Source organism: Bactrocera neohumeralis, chromosome 2 (genome assembly GCF_024586455.1).
Source record: "Bactrocera neohumeralis isolate Rockhampton chromosome 2, APGP_CSIRO_Bneo_wtdbg2-racon-allhic-juicebox.fasta_v2, whole genome shotgun sequence".
Taxonomy (NCBI): domain Eukaryota; kingdom Metazoa; phylum Arthropoda; class Insecta; order Diptera; family Tephritidae; genus Bactrocera; species Bactrocera neohumeralis.
The window spans coordinates 80465436-80489834 of NC_065919.1; the positions used below are offsets into that span (position 1 = coordinate 80465436).

Sequence of the window (24399 nt, forward strand, 5' to 3'; positions counted from 1 at the left end):
TTAGTCAATACTCTTATGAACTTGTTTTATAAACTAAGTAAAGGTAGTAACCTTAAACTAGCGATATCGACCCAGTTTTTGCTTTCCGATAAACTCTATATTTGGCAGCATGGCATGGCCATTGTCATGATATCTTGACGAAATTTAGAAAGTATTAAAGTCTCAGGCAACCGGACAATTTCCGAACAAATTCTTCAAATCGGACTAATATAGCATATAGTTGTTGTACAAACTGATCGATAAAAATTAAGTTATTGTATAAAAACTTTTTGTCTGACGATTCCGTGCAAACGAAGTCAACGGTTTTTCTGCCAACATAAACACATATATTTTGCGCATATACATTATGTAATATATGAATTTGTCTTTTTACAAGTCTCTGATTACTTTTATTACTAACTAAACACTTCCTGACCTCATTCAACAAACAAGTGCATGTGTTTACATACAAACAAAAAATACTTGTAGATGAATTAGTCTGCTTTCGATTCATGTGTGCATGGTATCGTGTGCCGGCAAATAAAAAGAAAAAATTGCAAATCGACGTCATTGTTTAAATTCTTATTGATTCGAAAATATGCAGTAATTACGCCATGAATGAAAGTAGAACAACAAACATTTGGAAATCCAGAATATTTAGATTTTATACTTTTTGTATAAATAGAATGTAGCAAGCGGAAAACTATAATAAATATTTGCATCGAGTCAGAGAATTGTTGCTCGGTTGTGAGTTGTGGCATGTTTTCATAATGGGCTCATCAAAGGCGTACGCACGATAGATAATAAACAAATTTCTATTTTTAGTTTGATTTGTAGCAAGGTCATGCATATCGGAAATAATGAATGTTGAGGGGTAACAAGCGATATGGTAGTATCGTTGGTGGTAAAGACTAAATTCCAGTGACTTGTATATCGAAATTAAAGACGGTCACAACAAAATATGTCTACTCGAAATAGTAGGACCTTTCTAAAGTTTTGGCACGCAAATACATATACAGATTATTTTTGTGTAATTTCTTTTTATTTACGAAATATCTGTCGATATCAATAATGCAAATGCATTAATACGTCGAAAGCAATTTATGTTCTTACAACCATAACGGACGCAAGGCAAACAGAAGAAAATATTAGTATTTACTCGGCCTTTCCAGGTCAAGGAATCACTCATGCAAGTGGAAGAAAAAACACAAAAAAAAAAAGAAAAGAAAATTTGTTATTGTCTGCTTCTGGCAGGCATAGCAACAATAGTATCGTATTATATACAGTGCTCCTAACAATAATGTGTAGGTCATGCACTCCTGGTTTTTCAAAATGCTATTTTCTGGCAATATATAAATATACTTTATTAACCCTAGCATTTTTTTTTTTATCAGCTATAAACATTTAAAAGACTGTACAGTCTTACTGCTGTGATTTCAAGCTTACCAAGTATCCTATAATTTTAATTGAGCAACGAATTATGAAAGACTCAACTTTACAAGGCTTATTCAAAACTTTCGCTAATGTTTATTTAATAAAATTAGAACCAAAAGCTGAAGTAAAACATATAAAATACACTACGAATCTAGTAAAAACAATTTCCTTCAAACATACATACATACATGTATGTATGTATACTAAAGGGGGAACTTACCGGCCATGACAACTTAGCAATGTGCTGGATGCAGCAGCTACTTATGGCGACAGTGGTGACAATTTAATCTTTGTGTTTTAGTTCTCGAATATATCAGGACGACTTGGTGACAAAGTATTCAATAAAAAAATATTGAAAGCAACAATAACTCTGCACAATTTCACTTATAAATATTATAGCACTTTTGTCTTCTCGTTTATATTTTTAACTTATGTCTTTTTTCTACTTGCCTATACATTAAATTTATTTTTATTTTGTGGTTTTGAAGAAAAAAGTGCTTTGACTTGATTTTTCACGTATTCTATCATATATTCTCTTTACGCATATTCAATTCGCACACTATAGTAGAAAAAAACAAAGAAAACAATGAAAAAAAATTAGCCGACGAATAACGAATTTGCACACTTTTTCTTTACACTCGTTCGTTCACTTTCTGTGTGTTTTGTTGTTTGTGAAGTAAAACAAATGCATGCAGCCACAGGCGGCGGCGTTGTCGAAAACTACAGCGACCGGTGGTTGTGGTGCTAGAAAAAATCGTATAAAAACGTCAAACATATAAAAGGTGCAAAAGCAGAAAAGAAGTGTAACGCGCCATATTACTATTCGCTGTTTGCTATGCTTTATGCTAACGAAAACGTGCAATAGCGGGAGGAAATTCCCAAACACATTCCGAATGACAGTAGAAAGTGCAATTTTCGTTTTATTTTGCTTTTTCCCTTAGGCAATGTTGATTTTGTTAGCTTCTTTGCTTTTCACCCTCCCCAATTTACAGCATATTTCTCATATTTGTAGTAATTATTTGCTTTCAATGACCCTTACTGAAAGTGGTATATAATTCTTCAAGTCGTCTACCTGCATTTATTAAATACAAGGCATAACCTTCAAAATTTTATTGAATATATATGTATATCTGTCGTGGGATAATGTATTTATACCGGTTTAAAATTACATATTTTTACAAAAGAAAAGTTTTGTATGAAACTGTAGTGCCTATTTTTTTATTTCACACGCACCGCGTGACTTGTTTTACTTATTTTATTTTTCGAATAACTTCTATGCTAGGACTTGCAATTTCTGCAAATGCTCGATATTCACTTAACATATAACATCCATATGAACACTCTTTGTGGCCAATTATTCGCGTTTGTCGAAGTTTATACTTTTAAAGATAGGTATATTAAACTATATTTTAATAACACTGACACAAGTGTAAATAACTTCACTTCGCACGATTATCGTTTCACATTCATATGACAAATTTGGAATGAATAAGTTAATACAACTGAAATTCCAACAACTTTGATTTATTTTTCGTTGATACTACATTCGTCTTGTGTTTCTAATCTTGCAAATCGTTTCAACATTTTACTCCATTGCTTTTGCGATAATTTTTATTCATTTATTTTATGTTCATTGTTCGTTTACGAGTTTGCCTGTCGTTTGCTAGTCAAAATGATTCTCGTTGCTTCGCAATTTACGGCGGCGACGGCAGCTGTTGTCGCTGCGAGCCAATGCGACGAAGTTCGCACTAAATCACAATTATGGTTGTTGTTGCATTTGTCGTATCTTCATGGCGACTTGCAAATTTATATAGTTTTTCCTCACACTTTTCGCTCAATATATTCGTCGCACTACCACAGAATTTAAAGAATTTTTAACTTATGACCATTTTAATAAACGTGCACACCTTTTAAACACTTTAAATTGACAATGAAATGCCGAAAATATTGTGGAGAAACACCGCAAAGAACTTCGCGACTGCTTAAAACAAATTACGAATTTAGAATGGCAACAATTCAGAGTTGCCAATATCAATTTAATAATTATACAATATTATAAAATATTTTACATTTGCGCGGATTATTAAATTGAAATGAAATTATGTGCTAACAATTTCATAAATATAAGTTGTTTTAATAAGTTAGCAAGTATATATTATTAATATATATTATACTTGTACGGATATTTAAAGAAATGCCGGGTGCAGAAATGTTTGCCAAAAACTGTGGTGTGATTAAGTAAACTGTTGCAACACTGTTCAGCTGTGTTTGTTTTGTTTTATTTTCTTTGGTCAATAATCGATAATAAACAGTCGTGGCGACGAGTAAAACGAAATTAGTAAATTTATCTACAATTATTGCATATATGTTTTTAAAGTTAAACATTTATTGCGCTAGATATTAAAACCAAATAATGGCTGCTTTGAGGGAAATTATTTACTGTTGTGAGCATAAAGTTGAATTATTTTGAAGGAGAGCTATTAGTGTATCCACAGGGTGTTGCATATAATTTAATTTTTGAATTTAACCGAATTATTTTGCGTAAAATTTGTTGTTTGTTACGTTTTTCACATTTTACCTGTCTTTTATTTCTTATTCGAATACATTTTCTGTCAACTTACTCTGTATTTTTTTAGTGCCATTCATATTTATGGCCGTATTAAGCATATTTCCAATTTTCGTGAAACTCGATTGACGCATAAATGTGCGTGGCGGTATGGGCGGTGGTGGTTCCGGTTCCAATATTGAAGTTGGCTTCCAGCGCTCCATTTTTGGGCTCTTCTCACTGCTTGATAATGTTTTCCAATCCATTTTACTTAGCTGAAATTAATTTAAAGTAAACCTAATTATTAAGATATTCACATTCAAATAAAATTCATATTATTTTAATGATTTAATTGAGACGAGTTTGAAAGCGGTGTTGCAAATTTTGTAATTTTAAAAATGTTGTGATTAAAAATTAAAATTTCGACGTGTTTGGAAAAAATAATGTAAATTTTATTTCCTAATTTAAGAGTAAAAACATTTTGTTTAAAAAACTGAGGAAATTTTTTTAAATTAAAAAATTGCGTAACAGACAAAAAATTAGTTTTCAAATGAAAAGTCGTACCAGCGAAGCGATTTACATATTTTTAACTGAAATACTATATTTAAAGTAATTAAATATAAATAAGACTAAAATTGCTAAACTATGTTGATATTTTATTAAAAATAAGCTTTCTTTTGCAAAAGATAATCAAAATGGCAGAACTCGAGGTACGCAAACATGAAAAAATGTAAATTCTGAAACAATTCATTTTTTCAAATTTATATCATAAGCATAAACTTTTTTGAATTTTTCAATCCGGTATTAGGGGTCAAAATTTATTTAAAAAATTTTTGAGATTATTTAAACAATTTTTGGGATTACATTTTTCTGCAAATCTTCAAGCTAGTATTTATTTTAAAAATGTATGTTTGTATATATTAAAATTGTCGAATTACAAATAAATTAAATTTTAATTCAAATGGTAGTTTAAATATATTGTTAATGCAAACCTATTTGAACAGAATTTATCTTCAATATGGAAATTGGACTTACATACAATTTCTAAGACATGTTGATTTTATAGGTTATGTTATGTTATTTAGTACGCTAATACTAAGCACGTAAGTTTTTTGACTTTTAGTAACGCCATTGTATACATATATGTACATACATATGTATATATACAATTTTAAACGGCGCCCTCTCAATATACACTTAAAGTCAAAAAAAAAAAAACGCCGACAGGAACACTTTTCCTGTTACGGAGCTTTTTTCCTCATTTGAAATGCGTAACGGAACTTTTTCGTTTCCTTTATTAGTGTTGCTTTAATTAGATTTTTTTTTGTAATATTTCGTACCGGTGAATATATTAAGTGCCTAGCAATCGGTGTGAAAACAACGAAAGCCAACAAAAAATGGTATTAGCTCACAGACCCGCTAAAAAGCCACTTCTCACAGCGAAAATGCGTTCCACCCGTTTAAACTGGTGTCTGGAAAGGAGAAATTGGACCACCAACGATTGGGCACAAGTCATCTTTTCAGACGAGTGCAAAATAAATCTTTTTAGCTCAGATGCAGGATGCGTAGTGCGCCGCAGAAAAAATGAAAGATTTAGTCACAACTGCGTGCAGAGTACGGTGAAGCATACCCCATACATAATGGTCTGGGGAGCGATAACGAGTTATGGAGTTGGAAAGATTTTTTTTATCGAACGCTACGTTAACTCTTCTGTCTATATTGAAATCATTAAACAAGGTGTTATGCCAACGATTGAGCAGCTGTCAGAGCACGAAAAAAAAATTGTATTTCAGGACGATTCCGCACCTTGTCACCGGTCGAAGTTGGTAGGTTTACCATCGAATCTAGAAATTTTAACTAATTTCTTTTAACAAAATTATAATAATACAACAATAATCTTTTTATAGGTAAAGGAATATAAGACTCTTTTGGGAATTGACTCACTGGTATGGCCGGGAAATAGTCCGGACCTGAATCTCATTGAAAATATGTGGTCAATTTTAAAAAGAAAAATACGCCAGCAGAAGCCGACTAACATCAATACTTTGAAGAAAATAATCGAAACTACTTGGTATGATGATGTTTCAACAGAAATTGTTAAAAAACTGTGTGAGAGTGTGACATCTCGAGTAGAATGTGTCATAAAAGCAAGAGGAGGTCAAACCCGCTATTAAATTCGCTTAAAACATTTTTATCTTAATGAATATTTTTAAAAACTTATTAATTCGCTAATAAAATAATAAATCAAGCATAAAAATTTATATGTTTTTAATACAACTACCGATATTTGCCACATAAGTGGGGGAATTCGTATTGACCAAAATGGGCATTTGCATGTGTTACACATAAACTCCGTATTATTTTTGTTGTTGTTGGATGAATAGCCTTAAAACTGATAACAGCTTATGGAAGGAGAACATATATAATTATTTAGTAGCAGCTTAATGTAAACGGACCTTGTTTTTATTATACAAATACTATTTCCATTGGTAATACACTAATCGGCGTTTTTTTTGACTTTAAGTGTACATTATTTGCCAAAGCTGCTGGTTCAACACTTTCCATAGATTTTCTCAACGATTTCGCTACTAATTTGCGTCTCCAGTTCAATAATCCCATATTTTTTATACACAAGTTGGCGCTCTGGCACACCACTGTACAAGCCGTTTAAATATGTTTTTCCAGTTAATAATTTGTGTAAGTAAATATTTGCATGGTGCACACGGCGTATGCGTGATTTTCATTAGTTGACAAGTGATAAATGTCGCGCATACGCGGTGTACAACCATACAATTTTCCATTCCTACACATATGTACATATGCACATACATATCTACATATATTATTTACATTAAAACATAGTTTGAATATGCATATTTGAATACGTTTTTTTTTCCTTGGAGTATTTGCATTATTTGTGACATATTAACTGTTCATTTATTAGTAACTTCGCTTCGTCTAGCTGTTTATACCAGCTATGTACGTATAGTATGTGCCTCTTCAGCCAATTAAGCAACAATAGTGTTATAAATGTATGTGTGCATTTGTTGTTGTATGTTATTGTATAGCTGCATATACATACATACATTTGTAGGAGTATTATTAAGAGTGGGGTATGTAGTTGTTGTAAAATTGACAGATCATGCATGCGCTTGATCTGTCACTCGCTTTCTCAAACAATTAGCACACTTCCATTGTAATGATTACATACATAAATAGGTAGCAGCGAGAAGCTGTTTGTAGCCACTTTTGTGGCAAATAAGTATCTATGTATATATGTAGGTATGTGCATATATACATACATAGTTTAGTAGATGAATAAATATTTTTTCTAACGCAGTATAAATCAGAGTGGTGATATTGCGTGAATATTTAACTTTTTAGAAATTGTTTATCAACTTACGTGGCAGTCTTCCCTTTTTTATACAAAAATGTCAAAATAAAGCGAATTTCTTCATTCTTTTCACTCATTTTTGAACAGCTGTAACTTCCCTGAATTTAACATTTTCTGGTTAAATGAAGCTTAAAATCTCACCTCTCCAACACTGTATGGTATGACACAATGCGCTTGGTAGCACTGGAGTTATACGACTGCAACGTCATCTATTGACAAAATACGAAAAGACTTTTTCGACTACCCAATATATATATATTATTTTATGATAAACCCAGCTTGTTGAAGTTTCGAATTCACCAATACCATTGAGAAAAGCTTTACAGTGTATTTCGAAACCAATGCTGTTATTTAAAAACAGTTATAATCTTTGTATAAAAATCCACTTAATAAATTTACATAATCGTAGCTGGTGCAAATTGTTTAAATAAGCAATATATTTTAATTTCAATTTGTACACACGCCGCGTCTTTTGAAGATTTCATCGCTTCGTATGCTTGAATTTGACGCGTTACGTTTTGATATTGTTTATAACAATTTGCAGTTTCGTAAATATGTTATCACGTTGTGTCAATAACGAATGAGAAATACAGGGAAAAATGCGCCAGATTACTTTATTTTGTTTATAGAAAAAATTAAGCAAATTATTTGCTTAGTAATAATGCAATAGACACATGGAAATGTTTACAGGCTTAGTTCAACTGTCTGTCTGCTGGTTAGTTGGATAGAAAGATACATATGTATATGTATGTATGTATATATTGGCACTCATACATAGGTATTATTGACTGAGTGGGAGGAGATCGGCATATTATTTATCATATGTATATCATTCTTGTTTTGTTGATAAAAAAAAATAATGGTTAAGTAACTAATCAAGAAAAAACATTAATACCCTTCATAGGTGCATTTCTTATAGCAGAAAGGGGTATAAAAATACCTTTCTCTTAATTTGACAGATAAGTTTGCATGACAGCCAGATATTAATCTATCATCAGCACGCATGACAGGCTCGAAAGGGAAATGGAAAGCCTTAGAATCAGCGATCGCCATGGGAACAAACACTAACTAGCACAGGAAAAATACTGGAATACGAAAATGGAACATTTTGAAACTAAGTGCTTCGAAATTAAGCTCTGTAATAGACAACCAGAACCCAGCCAGCAGCTCCCCCAACATTGCAAGGAAATTTGTCGAGCACACAATGCTTAATACAACAGGAACCTGTCCAAAATCAATGCACAAGGCTTCCCACAGTAAACATAAAGCAGCAGTTTACTGGTGGATCGAAAACTGAAAATATCGCCAAACTCAGACGCACTTGCCACCGCCTTCACAGATCCTACACGAGATCCAGGCGCAGGGGAGCCATATCGCGAGAAGCCGAGCAATATAAAGCAGCTGAAGCACGCAATCGCTGACAGCAAAAAGAGAAAATAGGAGGAACTACATGAGGATATTAACAAAACCCCTTAAGAACTTGGGTATAAAATAGTAATGAAGAAACTCGATGCTGGAGCAAAGGAAGCTGACTTAACCGCTGCCAAAATGGGTCACAACGTAAACGCACTCTTCTCCACTTACGAAAAATAGCCTAGTAATCCAGAACAGACTCTAAGATTTACCCTCGAGGAGCTGCAAGTAGACACTGGCAAGCTCAAGGTCATCAAATCACCTGGCTCGGACGGGAACCCAGCAGAAATCCTGAAAATAATCGCTGCCGAGGGACTAGCAGTACTATTGAATATTTACAGCGCCTGCCTTGAAGCCGGAATATTCCCTGAACCATGGAAAAAGCAATGGCTGTTGCTAATCAATAAGGGAAAAGGAGATCCCAACTTGCCATCAGCATATCGTCCACTATGCATGCTTCACACAGCGGGACAGCTACTTAAACCCAGACTCGAAGCGGCTATCAACGAAGCTGGAGAGCTCTCCCCTAGATAACACGGCTTTAGATCCGTCAGATTAACTATAGGAGATATAAAATGCGTCATTGAAAGTGTAGAAGTTGTACAGCGTAGATGGCATAAAAACAAAAGAATATTGTTGCTGGCGACTTTAGATGCTTGAAACACATTCAATTGTGCTACATGGGTAGATATGATCGACGCTCTTGAAACCAGCTTTGAAGGCCCCGACTACCACAAAGCTGTGGCGCGGAGCTGCCTTAGTAGCAGTAAATGCTGTACCAAACTAGAGAGGGATCACAACAAATAGCGATCACGTGAGGAGTAGCACAACGATTCATTCTAGGACTAGACTTGTGGAAGATCAGCTATAACGATATACTATACTAAAACTCGAAATGCCAGACGAATCGTATTTAATTGCCTACGCGGACGACATTGCAGCAGTTTTTACAGCACGAGACACAGAAGAAGCGCGAAGAAAGCTTAATCAGATCATATTATGGACGCAAGCATGGCTCGACTCACACAACCTCCAGCCCGCTACGGAAGAAATAGAGCTGCTACTGCTAACAAATAAGCACATATCCTTCAAAATAAGTATGCAAACGATCACGGATATTCTTAGAACACAAAAAGCAGTAAACTACCTAGGCGTAAGACTGCACCCCAGACTAACCTTCTGGGTACAAATCCGGCATGCCGTAGGAAAGGAAGCGGAAATCACCTCTCAACTAAGCAGACTAATGACCAACATAGGGGGCCCAGCCAAGGAAAGAGAAAGCTTCTAATGTCTAATGTCAATCAGCGTTCTATTATACGGACGTATTTGTGTATGACGGCAACGACAACGCACCGCCGCGGCGTAGAAGATCTGGTTGGCCCAATAAAAGTGGAAAATTTAATCAGTGTCATGCTTGAGAGTGAATCAAACTGGGAGATTATCCAGAAATACGCAGCAATGTAAATCTATCCATAAGAAATATGGAACGCCACCCTCAAGTAATGCAAATGTGGTAACAGCGTAGGCCACGGCACATACCGTTACCAGCCCTTAGCCGTCAAAAAAAATTGAGTTTGATGGATCGGCCTTTATGGCAGCCATATCTTACAGTGATCTGATATCCACGGTATTGACAAATGAGCAGCTATTTGGAGAGAAAAGTTTTTGAGCAAACAAAACAAACAAGAGCTGGGGGACTAGTTCTCGACATGGCTAGGTCTACACTTTATAGGGTTTCCGATGTTTCAATTTCTCTACTCGCTAACTTTGAGCGCTGTTCTCTTGTCACACATTTTACAAGTGAAAGCAACAAAATTCGACAAAAGCGAGTATATGAACACCTCATTAAGGTATTATAATGACTGTCCTCAACGCTTCCCAGTTTTTTTTTTACTGTTTTAGACCACTTCTACTATTGTGAGTGGGTCAAAAGACAAAGTACTGTCAAAATGACATTCACAATTTTTTATTCCACAAAAACTAAATTAAAAAAAAATAACAGAACAAGATAAATAGAACGATTTTCATAAATAAAGACGTGATGCTTTTTTATAGGAAACGTAAGACATGAACCAAATACGCCCATAAATGGATTCAGACCAAATATTTTTAACTTTGGACAGAAAATGTTCAGTGTTGTCAGTCTGCTTGAACAGCTCGTGTGTTCGTTTCGGTAGTCGCTAACGCTTGGTAATTCGAAGACCGCTATAGCGATTTAAATCATGGCACACAGAAAAGGAAGGAACGAGTACAAATAACGGTGTTCTCGAGTAAGCCACCCCACACTTCATCAAACAAAAACAATTTTTCATTATTTGATTGAACTGACAACTGAATCGCTAAGCGAACTGATAAACATTTGTCATAACAACATTTGCCAACATTTTGCCACAATGACGTCAGCAAAGCGGGTGACAACAAATTCGCTGAATACGAGCAACGAGCAGACATTAGTGATGTGCAATTGTCGCTGGTGGTGGTGGTGGTATACGAGTATTCGTAAGGGCTTTGGCGGCCGGTATGGCGATCTACGTTGCCAGTAGAGTACATTTATTGACCAAGTTAGTTGCTCGTGTGTAGATATTGAAATGGCAGCTAGTATACGTACATATATGCACTCTTATACAAGCATATACTATGTACAACAGTTTGTTGTTGTTATTTATACAGTTGTTTACACTTCTCGTTTCTTTTCGTTTTTGTTTCTGTTTTTGTTTTGTTTTTCTGTTGTACGCCCTATTCTTGTGCAATGTTTACAATAATGCATACATACATACTCGTACATCTACCATAACTGAGTATTTGCTTAGTCGCACTTGTGAATGCTGTGCCCAACGTGGCGCTAATGACCGCAAAGAGGCAAAACAAAATATTCAAGTGCAGGACAAGTAAGGCTTCGTAGTCGGTCAGTTGGTGACTGAAATCGTTGCACCACCCGTCTGCCCCCGAACGTGCGGTTTAGCCAAGCGCAAAAGATGACCGTCAATAAAGATCGAATGGCCCAGCCACTTCCAGAGCGTCTGTTCCCAAATGTTTATTTGCGTGGCTGTGTGGGTGAAAGCAGCTTGCGGCTCGCCAGCAGATGACCTAGCAGGGAAATTTGTAAAACTTCTCCCGATTGGGAGCGTGTTCGAGTGGTGTAGAGCGCTTCCTACTAATAGTAACGGAACTAACTATTGGTTTGTTAAATGCATTTTTATAGAATTTTTTTGCGGTTTCATACACATAATAGCTTACTTCGCCCTACTAAAAAGCCTCGCCTATTATTTGCGTATTAACCCAGAGTAAAAACCACGAATATTTTAAGACATGTGCGGCAGTGCTGAATTGTCTGATCTACACCTTTTGAATGCTCAATTAACCGGATGCTAACATTAAACAACAATATTAATAAACGTATAAAACAAAAAAAATATTTGCACACACTAACCTAGGAACAAGACGTTGACACTGTGAACCAGAACTTGGCTCGCTTTTGTGATTGTGGCCTCTAAAAGTGCACAACAAAACAAATAACAATAGTAATAATATCGATACCCACATACATATACATAAACAAATACATATGTATATAATGGATGAGAAAGAGCAACGAAAACAAACAAATTATGTTCGAAACCATAGAAATACATTTAATTGGGCAACAAAAAAAAAAGTAAAAATAAAAATATTTGAATAGAGGAAAAAGCGCTGAGGCAGCTTGCATTTAAAGACGGAAAGACAAATAAATTAGTAAATAATAAATATAATAAAATAAAAGTAAAATAAAATAAAATAAAATAAAATATAAAATAAAATGAAAAAAATTATAATAAAATAAAGTAAAGTAAATGAAATAAAATAAAATAAAATGAAATGAAATGAAATAAAAATAATAAAAAAATAAAAAACAAAATAAAATAAATAAAATGAAATAAAAGTAAAATAAATATAAAATAAAAAAAAAAAATTAAAATAAAAAAAAAATAAAATAAAATAAAATAAAATAAAATAAAATAAAATAAAATAAAATAAAATAAAATAAAATAAAATAAAATAAAATATAAAATAAAAAAAAAAACAAAAAAAAATAAAGTAAAATAAAGTATTTTGGATAGTCGAAAAAGTCTTTTCGTATTTTGGCAATAGATGACGTTGCAGTCGTATGTATATGTATGTATGTATATCCAGTGCTACCAATCACATTGTGTCATGCCATATAGTGTTGGATAGGTGAGATTATAAGCTTCTTCAAAAATGAGTAAAAATCATTAAGAAATTCGCTATATTTTGAAATTTTTATGTAAAACAGAGAAGAATGCCACGGAAGCCACCAATGAAAATTGTGAGCACAAAAATGATTCGATTGCTCCGTTCTGGAAATTTCGAAATTTCGATTTACATTGATGGAATAATGTCTCTAGCGGAAATGGTACATATTTGTTCACTTATTTATTATTATAAATATTAAAAAATAAGTTGAAGTTTGAATAGAAATACGAAAAGACTTTTTCGACTATCCAATATAATATCTAAACAACTTAGCACTGATTCCCACGACAGTTAGGTTTAAGAAACCAAAATGGATCCGGAGTTGTAGTACGCCAAGGACTATCCATTCGGCACCATTCCTTGAAATGACTTCAGGAATACAACAACAACAACAGATATGCCTCTACAGAACTTTGTGCCTAGCACATAATCGTGTAGATAAACATAATTCATTAAAGTTTATACAAAACAAAAAACATAAATTCAGTTTTGGTTTCGAAATATTCAAAAATGACACCTGACTAGCTGTAAATAAACGTACCGTGCTAAGTAAATACAATATTTGCCAAATTTGTTGTAGACACCGCAATACATAAACACACAGCACGAGTTTTAAGCCTAATTTAAAATATGATCTGAACAAAATTTGGCTATTTTTTAACTCATCAACCTCAACTTTTGCCTTAAAGTAGACAGACAGAAAGAGTGTAAGGAAGCAAGAGAGAAACAGAGAGAACAAGAATATTTGCATTAATTTTTTGTCACGTGTAATCAATTATAAGGCAGTATAAAAAGATCGGCGAGACCTACGCCTCGCACCTTCACGCACACATTGACCTCACCTCTGCAATGGCAACTAACACACACACATACACACGTTATATGTATATGTGCGCATTGCTTTTTCTGTCTAATAAGACAGCTGGCAAACAAAGAAACAATACATATTAAGAATACCGTGTGAATATTAAATATTTTGTTGACATCACTCTTTGTCGTTTTGGGCACTTTTCTTAATCAATTCACTAAATCAACAAAAAGTATTATTATGTTTTCGGTCTTATTTACTATACTTTTTTGGAATAATACCTTGACGGCTTTATATACATATGTATGTATGTATGTATGTAGCAAATATGAAAGCGTATCGGAAAAGTTGTCGCCAAATGTAAATAAAAAAAAAACTATTTTTAGCTTTACGCATTCCTAAGAGCTTTACCCTGTCCATTGTGATTTGAGGCGCGCGAGTTTTGAAGGGTTTGAGCCAAATTAATGACAAGTATGTTGATTGTCTGCCAGCTGGTGTGAGTTTGCATTCTCAAATTTATGACAAAAAAGTTTTGAGTGATTGCTATATACATACTATATGATAATCGAGTATAATATACACAGCAAAACGCTTCCAAAATTTTTATGCTCTGGCACTTGTGCTACAGAGTATTATAGTTTTGTTCACCTAACGGTTGTATGTATCAGCTAAAACTAATATAGGGTTATATAAATGATCAGGATGACAAGAAAAGTTAAAATTCGGGTGACTGTCTGTCTGTCCGTCCGTCCGCCCGTACAAGCGTTATTTGAGTAAAAATTAAGATATTTCGATGAAAGTAGGTTCCCTAGTATAAAAAAACTACAAGTTCGTAAATGGGCGTATTCGGATCTCAGCCACGCCTACGAAAAGTCTTGAACCAAAACCTATAAAGTGCCATAACTAAGCACTAAATTAAGATGTAAAGCTGTAATTTGGTATAAGGAACGCAGTAGAAGGGCACCTGTAAGCAAAAACTTTTTGAAAAAGTAGGCGTGGCCCCGCTATCTAATAAGTTTAATGTACATATCGCCTAAACTATTAAAGCTACAACAACCAAACTTTCTGAGCGCAAATATTATAAGAACTTCTACCTACGCTGTGAAATCGGATGATAATCCAGTTCACTCCCCATGTAACGGTACTGTTAAAAACTACTAAAAGCGCGATAAATTAATAACTAAATTCGCCAAAGACATTAAATTTTACCACCGAGATGGTATGAGAGAGCTTTATGGGAGCCGGCATAAAAATTGGACAATGGGCATGGCACCGAACACTTCTTGGTGACATCACATAGCTCAGGACCCAACAGACCGATTTCGACTAAACTTAGTACGAGCTATTTTTCTCATATTTCTATATCAAAGTGTGAAAATGAGCGAATACGGACTACAACCACGCCTACTTCCCATATAACACAATTTTGAACTTTGCATTCCATTTGATCCTTTCACTTTCCAGTACACAAATCAAGAAATAGTTAATATAACCGCATAAATTTCACTAAAAATTTATATCTTATGACCAAAAATTATCCAAATCAAACCAAAACTGTTCAAGCCCCTAGGTAAGGAATATGTAGACCCCAGTATCTATAATTGACTTTTGACCGAAAAATGTCGGTCAATGTGAGAGATATATAATTATTGAAATTCTGTAATAATACTTCTCTGACAATGGTATGTCTGTATGTCAAAAATGAGTTGAATCGGACCGATAATTTCCTGAGCTTTCATATACCTAATTTGAAGATTTTCGAACTATCAGTTGGCTTTGTCCTGGATAGATCAGCCAATATTTGAGTTATCTCAATGAAAATTACAGAATATGTTTTACTCATAACTGTATATCTTTGTGCCTAAAGTACATAAAATTGGACGAAAACTTGACCTAGCTCCCATATAACTTTTAACAGGATTTTCGAACAGCTGGCTGACTTTGCTCCATATGATTGGCGATTATATATGAGGTACCTTACTGAAATCCAGGGAATATTTTTTTAATATCCGCAGTGTGCTGCGGACAAAAATTAAGTTTTTATAAAGTTGTTATTCGAGAAAAAAATCCGATGCTGAAGTCATACGTATATTTGCGGCAGTTGCAGTGAAGTTTTTGATTTCCCAATCTGGAGTTAAACGAATTTTCATGTCAAAATTGAATAAGAACTTTCTTTTATATCTTTTTTTATTAATCAGATCAGTAATTAACATATTTGATAATTTCTGGCCATTATTTTTAGTATCTACCCACTCATCATCTCATGCATTATTGCTCAGGATAAGAGTGATAACACTAATTGACAAGTATTATTGGGAATATTTGCTCATTTGAAAACATGTTTGACTATAAGTATGTCATACGCTTATCAGCGTATGTACAGCAATAGCAGCGATAAAAAGGCTTAATGGACGACAGACAACAAATTTGGCTGTACATAATCGTTGATGAAACATTAGATAAGAGATTAGACTTTTGGCTTTTTAGTATAATCATTGTATAATTGAGAGATATTGTTAGCTTCCAATTTGTAATGCTTTTGGTGACATATTGTAATTATTTTTTTGTTTTGTTTCAGTAAAGCATGCAAAAAGTAGGGTTAGTTAGTGGTAGGAATCAGACACTACTTAGCCATTTGTCTATTAGAAAAAAACGTGTGTGTTAAGGACGTCAAACACCATTCTTATCATTAGATAATCAAAAAAAAAAAAATTCTCTTAAAACTTATAGCTGATCCGGGAATATTTTCAGAGATACATAGGAGCAAATTCGTACAAATTTGTAAACTAAGTATAAAAGTATAATAGGAATAGAATTTTTGATAATAACTTCGATTTTAAAGCGACTCTAAAGTGTAAAATTTTCCACAAAATTTTCTTTGAGTAGCCGATAAATTTTTGGGTAGTCCTTCCATCATTATCTGTATTCATCTACGTATTTAAACAACAAATTTTGATGGTTTTGGATTTGAGATAATTGTATTCGATAAAATTTTCCTCAACGCCAGACACATTTTTTCGAAGGCTCTCTTGGAAATCGGCTACGGGATCAAAGGAATTCAAAATTTTTCAAAATGTATCGCCTATTGTTAAAGTAGAACATAACAACAACTGCTCACATACCGATGAGGATTATGTGGATGGGGAAAGTCGGTGAAGAAGAAGCTTAGTTAGTGGACGGGTTGAAGCCAGGAAGGGTTCCCACGATAGTCGAGTCTACATAAGCGGAACGGATCCGGATTTTTATCCGGCCAAGGACTGTCAACTCGGCATAATTCTGCCGCTTCAACAACAACAACAATAAGCTAGGAATGTTAGAGGGGCAATTTGCTGTAAGTAGCTCCCCACCAATATTAACTTTATGCTTCCGGATCACTGTAGTATTTTTCAGACAGAAGTGATTGCTATCAAGGTGCCGATGTGCTGTTACCAAGTGCAGCTTCTTTCAGGCAGGTGAGCATTCCCTCCGACAGCCGAGCGGCAATAATAGCGCTGAGTTCACTAACTGTGTGCTCAAAGGTAGTCAAGGAGTACCTGACCGCACTGGAAATAGCATCAAGCTACTACATCATCAGACTCGTTTGGGTGCCTGATCACAACGGAATTTTTGGATACTACAAAGGCAATAAGCCACGAGTAAACCAAAGAGGTACCATCGAACCACACATAGTGGAGTAAGACCGATTTAGATCTCCGTGGTTACCTTGCGTTCTAGCACTGCAGCAATGGACCTCGCATGCGCTTAGCAGGCGCCGGTCGAACACCAGACTCAATGAATTGAAAATCTGCGCTCATTGCCTCAGGAAAACAATTACTTAAACTTGTAACTTTTTGTCTTGAGTGAAAATATTAATTCTAACCTCCAAAATGCTGAACAAAATAATCCGTGATGTATGAGAAAAACTTTGTATAAATGCTTACATATGTATATAGTATCTAGTATGTAGATAAGAAAACAGACAAAGCTTGAAAAATTCGACAGTTTGTCGCACCAAGTACGAATAAGTGTTTATTAAATCACAATCGATTTGTATGCCATTAGTTAAGCTTAATATTTATATATTAGCACATACATAGACACACGCACACATGTGTACTAGCAAAGTACATCGTGGCACATACGCCTTTACTCACATGTTAGATATTTGTTTACTATATCGGCTAATGTTTGCATAAAAATCAGCAAACAAGCTGGCAGGCAAACAAATTAACAACAACTCCAACTACAATAACAACAACAGCAACAGCAACGGGCACAGCAATGCCACGCAAAGCTGTTAACCTCAAATTGCACATGATCAACGCATTGCGACTATTGAATTAGACTTGGCGAACTGTTGATATTGGCGACTCCTATGAGGCGGGCTGAACGCAGGGAAGGTGGTGCTTTCCCCACGTTAGCGCTATAAAGTCAATTTTATTTGTTTTAGCTTTTATTTAATAGCCCGTTTAGAAAATTCTAAGCCAACACACAATTTCTTTAGATTTTGACTATGCTTTTGCCGTAAACTGCTCTTAAGATCGAAAATGTATAGTTAATATAGTAATTTTAAATTAAAACAAGAAAAAACGTTAACTTCGGTTGCACCGAAGCTAAATACCCTTCACAGGTGCACTTCTGTTAGTAACTATGTGTTCAGTTTGTATGGAAGCTATATGCTATAGTTAACCGATCTGATCAATTTCTTCGGAGATTAGATTTTTGCCTTAGAAAATAACATATACCAAATTTCGTGAATATATCTTGTCAAATGTGAAAGTTGTCCATACAAGAACTGTGATTTCAATTTCTTCGGAGATTACATTGTTGCCTTAGAAAATAACATATACCAAATTTCGTGAATATATCTTGTCAAATGTGAAAGTTGTCCATACAAGAACTTGATTTCGATCGTTCAGTTTGTATGGCAGCTATATGCTATAGTTAGCTGATTTGAACAATTTCTTCGGAGATTACATTGTTGCCTTAGAAAATAACATATACCAAATTTCGTTAATATATCTTGTCAAATGTGAAAGTTGACCATACAAGAACTTGATTCCGATCGTTCAGTTTGTATGGCAGCTCTATGCTATAGTTCACCGATCTGAAAAATTTCTTCGGAGATTACATTGTTGCTTTAGAAAATAATATATACCAAATTTCGTTAATATATCTTGTCAAATGTGAAAGTTTTCCATACAAGAATTTGATTCCGATCGTTCAGTTTGTATGACAGCTATATGTTATAGTGGTCCGATATCGGCCGTTCTGACAAATGAGCGATATCGATAAACTGAGGGACTAGTTCGTATATATACAGACAGACAGACAGACGACAGACATGGCTAAACCGACTCAGCTCGACATACTGATCATTTATATATATACTTTATAGGGTCTCCGACAATTCCTTCTGGGTGTTACAAACTTCGTGACAAACTTAATATACCCTGTTCAGGGTATAACAAGAAAAAACTCGAAGTTCGGCTGTAACGGGGCTATAATACACTTTCTAGTTGCATTTTTTTGTATGGTGGCTATATTCTGTAAAAGTTTTCCATACAAGAACCTGTTTTTCATAGGTTAATTTGTATGGAGATTGTAACGTTGTCTTGGAAAATAATTTATGTCGAAATATGTGAAGATATCTTGTGAAATAAAAAATTTTCCACACAAGAACTTAAGTATGATAGGTCAGTTTTTATGGTAGTTATACTGTATATAGTATATACTTATTTTGTGAAGACAATTTTTCAAATATAATAGATTTCTACACAGGAACTTGATTTTGGTCAGTCGATAACTTCGGTTCCGATATACTTATGTATGAACAGTTTCTTGACGAGAGTAGGATATGTGGAAAATTTCAGATTGATATCTCAAAAAGTAAGGGACTAGTCCGTGTATATATAGACAGATAGACGGACAGACAGAGACTGTTCATGGTTTAATTACAGAATTATACAGTTAAACGTCCCTAAAGTGCTGAAATATACATTACAAAGCGTCCATTCCTCTATTTTTACCTCGATTAGAGTTCAGGAACGAGACTGTTTTGTTCTTCCTCGGCTATAACCGCGTATGCGTTGTCTACGCCTATAAAAAAGAAGATTTCTGAACAGAAGATTTCACCAGTTCATTGAAACAAAATGGTGGAAGTAAAAATTAGAGAACATTTAAAAGGGTCTCTAAAGATAGATAGTATCTAAATCTATGTTATTGCGACTTGAAAAATTTAAACAGAATATTTGACACAGAATAGATGAATCGATGCGTGGGTAACGCTCGGGACCTACTGATATGCGGAAAAGAAATAGGGATATATTTTTATCATGTTAAATCCAAAGTTCCATTGTTCTAACGAAAGAGCTCTGAGAAGTCACGAAAAACCATGTCAGGTTCAATTCGAAGTGTACTGCTCACACTTTCTTCGATTATCGAGGCAGAGTGCATAAATAATTCTTATCATTTAATAGTGAGCGTAGTAAGGTGTTTAATGACCGGAATTGTGAATAAACACTAAAAAATTTTTTTGAATTTTAGACCAAAAACAGGCGTCTATCGTTGTATTCAGCGGATTTAATTCTCATCGCCATTTTAATGTGTTTCAAAGAAATTCATGAAAAACGGAGATGAGCTACCAATTAAATAAAGAGAAAAGTGCATATCAGAAACGCTTAAAGAATTGAAGCAAATCTCGCTGAAAATAGGTTATGTTGCGAAAGTTATATTCGCCATATTTTTTGACTTTGATGTTATCTGACTTAAATGAAGTCAATACTCAAGCTCTAGCACGATTTTTTTTATGTCAAAGTGAGTATGTTCGTCGTTGACTGCCGCTGAGTCAGCACTGTTGATTCTCTAGTCGAAACTGTGTAATAATTTTGGTTCCTCATAGCGGCGGGGAGCTACTAATCAACATTAAGAGCTACAAATCATCGACTATTAACTTTTTGTCATATTTTTAGAGAGCTTTAAATTTTGTAGAGCTCACCAACTCCAACTGAAGGTGAGACTTCCAGCCCAAGTCACTTTATGGTGTGTAATGGTGACTTTGTGTGGTACTTGATTAAATTACTGATGATATCCAAAATAAATACACATAAAATATACTCGAATAAAGTATTTTTAACTTACCGACGCTAATTATCCCTTAAAGCAGCTGCTCGATTGGAGTTATGTGAAGCAGAGCCTTGCAACAAAATCGCTATGTCCGCTGAATATCAATTATTATTTTTGTACGATTTTTACCAAATTATATTCAGGTGTATTTTCGGCATTCAAATTCAGTCTCACTTAATTTCATTTAGTTTTAAGCGATTTTCAAATTAACACAATTCGATAATTGAAAACACACAGCACGTGGACGACGTGCATATAGGAAATTTACAGATTATAAATATGTATGTATGTATGTATGTATGTAATTTTAAGCTTAATTATAGTTCTTGCTTTTTTCTGCGTCTGCGTTTTCTACGTATTTATATCGGTTTTACGTTTTTTTAATTCTTTTTCGGTGCTTGAGTTCCACAATAACTGTGTTTATTTGCTAGGAATAGAAATATAATTTATTTTATTTAAATGTTATTTAATTTGTGTAAAAATCTTATTTATTTATCTTTTTTTATTTAAGGAATATGTTGTTGCGTTTTTGTAAAGTCCATTTTAGCGGTTTGAACTCTTTTCTCGCACTTTTATGGTTTTTTCTAGATAAATTTTCACTTCGTATTTTTATTGTTATTGGCGTACTTTTATTTCCGAAAATTTACGGAGCTAACTGAGCAACTTTGTTGGGATTTTTGATTTTAAGACCAAGCTTACTCAGCAGATTTTTTAAAGCTCAGTGAAGTCAAAAGAATACACTTACAAATATTTAATACTAACAAAAAAAAACCTATCTTAAATTAAATTATTAATTCTAACACATCCAGAAACCAGAAATAATTAGAAAATAATTTGGTGCACAGTTTCACACATTTAAAATAACAGATATAATTTTATCTACTATTATATTTATTTAAATTTATATTATATTTATTTATTATTTTTTTTTTAATTTAGTTTTATTTATTGATCTTTGCAAATTATTAAATGAAAAAGTCCTATTAATACTATGTTACTGTAAAAATATTTCCCCAAAGCTTTGAATAAAAGACAAGGATTGAAATCTTATTGTGATCATATAAACCAGACCGACCGTTCCCAACACATTTTTTTTAAGTTATTATAAAATATTCGCCAACGCTGAAATCCCAAAACATTGCTTATTATTTTTAATTAAATGGGCACCAACTGAGTCAAACATGATTAACACTGAATTATTAAAATCAAAAGTGTCAATTTTTTAACTTAAAATATCGTATTAAGTACAAGCACCTAGATATCTGCTAAACTAACTAGTATTATCAAGACACAAAATTAATATATTGTTTTATTTTCACTTTAAAATTCAATTGTCACAAAATTTGTATACAAAAAAAATTGTTTATTATTTTTATTTATTTTCTGTTTTATTTTCACTTTTCTTTTGAAAGTTTTTGTTCATATTTTAATACCGGAAATATATTTATTGATGACATTCATAAGACTATTACGTTGTTTTTGTGTATTTATAAATGCTTGCATATACATATTTTATGCAGCAATTTTATTTTTAGTGCAAATTAGTTTTTATTGTATTTTTTGTATTCTTTTTACAAATGTCCTTCACGTAAAATAATAAAAATATTAGCTATAATCATTTGCAATTTCCGTTTTTTGTTTTTTTGTTTTTTATTTCTTTTTTTTTTATTCATATATTTTTTCTCGTTAGTTCAAAAACACTATTATCGACGCACTATCATGCACATTCATTCACTTTCTTTCCGCCTGTTGCTGCCATCAACACTATTTCTCTTCCTCATGCACTTTTTCGGCCTCTAACGTACCGTTGCCTCACAAGATTACTTTGTCTGTGAAATCATTTTCGGCCTCCAAGTTATTTTGCTTTACTCCATACATAAGTATTTACAAGTACATTTGTCTATACTTTCAAATTGTTCCTTCCTTTGCTCATACACAGATACATACATATGTACATACATATATACACATGTATGTATGTGCATACTTCCTTTACTTGCCTTCTTTCTTCTATGCGTTTGCGGTTTTGTTGTTTCGCGAGTCGCATTGCCAACGAAACTGATTTTTTTGAAATTGTGAAAATACAGAAAACGTCCGAATGTGCTAATACCAATACCAATACTACAACAACATTAAGCACAACAACAAAAATATAAAATATTTTGTTTTACCAGCTTATTCCACGATACTCTTCAGCTATTTGTGCGGTGTGTATGGTGAGCATTTAACGGCAGCCTGCCGTTACTCACATTATATACTCATATAGCACATACATATGTATACCACACCATATATCATTTACGAGTAGTTGTTCTCATGCTACACTGTGCTGCAGTGGTTTGGGAAATGATATGAAACCCCAGTTTAAACTATGACAATAATTTTAAATATCAATTAATCAGATTAGTCTTTGTAGTGAACTAAATTAGTAGCTAGCATAGATTTACTAGTAACACAAATCTCAAAGGCAACTTATGTATATTATATACATAAATGAGTCTTAAAACCTGAGTGGAGAAAGAAATATATGGTAAAAAATATGTTTTCTAGCCCTTTCTCGAAAGTGCAGCCTCATAGCATTCACTCCTACAGGAGTATATGCTCTTACTAGAAATATAGGGTTATAGGGGAATCGCTGGAAAACTGCCAAGCCAATGAGCCATGAGTAAAGCAAAGTGGTACCCTTGAACTACTCATATTGGTGTGGAACTGAATTAGATTTCCGTGGTTACCTTGCGTTCTACTCTAGACCTATGGACCTCGTGCCCCGTTAGTAGCCGTCTTCTTTAAAGTGATACCTTCGGCCACCCAGGAGACATAGTCAAAACTAGCCGCTTCGAAAAATTTAATTTTTTTTGTCCTCATTACGGGGAGGTGTTCCAATTTTTACATATGTACATATATATAAAAATATTTCTTAAAAATCTTCTGAATAATATGCTTCGTGCTGAAATTTTCCTCATCGTTTGATATCCTAGTCGTTGCCTCTTGCAGAAAGGTATTCAAAATTGAGTAATTTTTGGTAAGCCTAGATCTTGAAAGTATAATATGCTGCTATCAATTTAATATATGTATGTACATAATTGAAGCGGTGGAAAAAAAATTTCTTTAACTAAATTTATTCAGGCATTCTCGGCCATAATACTTATCTATAGCACATCTGCAGATGTAACATTTTGTTACAGAGTGTAATCTCTGCGCTTTGTACTCTATTTTTGTTAATGAACGGTTGGTCACTTTTATTCATACATGTTTACATACGTACTTATGTACACTTTTGCTCCCACTGGGCGTCTATACACATTCATAGCTCCATCGTCACCTACTTGTCACCGTTACAGTTACAACAAAAATAGAGAATAAAAAACATACATACATAAATCCTTCATGCATTGGCTTTTCACTTGCTGCAAGTCATATTTGCTCTTCATTTTTAAATTTACTCTCCAATGCTCTCTTTTAAATAAAAGC

The 24399-nt window shown here is 33.7% G+C and overlaps 1 protein-coding gene across 6 annotated transcripts in view; it reads right to left on the reverse strand.

The window, feature by feature from the left end:
• The window catches only part of LOC126751595 (protein phosphatase PP2A 55 kDa regulatory subunit), a 29065-nt gene extending 7683 nt beyond the window's left edge, over nt 1–21382 (reverse strand). The window contains exons 1-3 of one of the 6 annotated variants that reach the window (XM_050461983.1): nt 3321–3406; nt 1955–1972; nt 1634–1863 (exon numbers count right to left, since the gene is read on the reverse strand). In XM_050461983.1, the coding sequence (XP_050317940.1) occupies nt 1634–1640 (7 nt within the window). In that variant the 5' untranslated portion in view covers nt 1641–1863; nt 1955–1972; nt 3321–3406. Of the gene's footprint in view, nt 1–1633; nt 1973–2836; nt 2917–3238; nt 3407–4034; nt 4234–20943 lie in introns of those variants that run through there. The other 5 variants (XM_050461978.1, XM_050461980.1, XM_050461982.1 and 2 more) reach the window with 5 other exon arrangements.
• Nucleotides 21383–24399: the final 3017 nt, after the last annotated feature.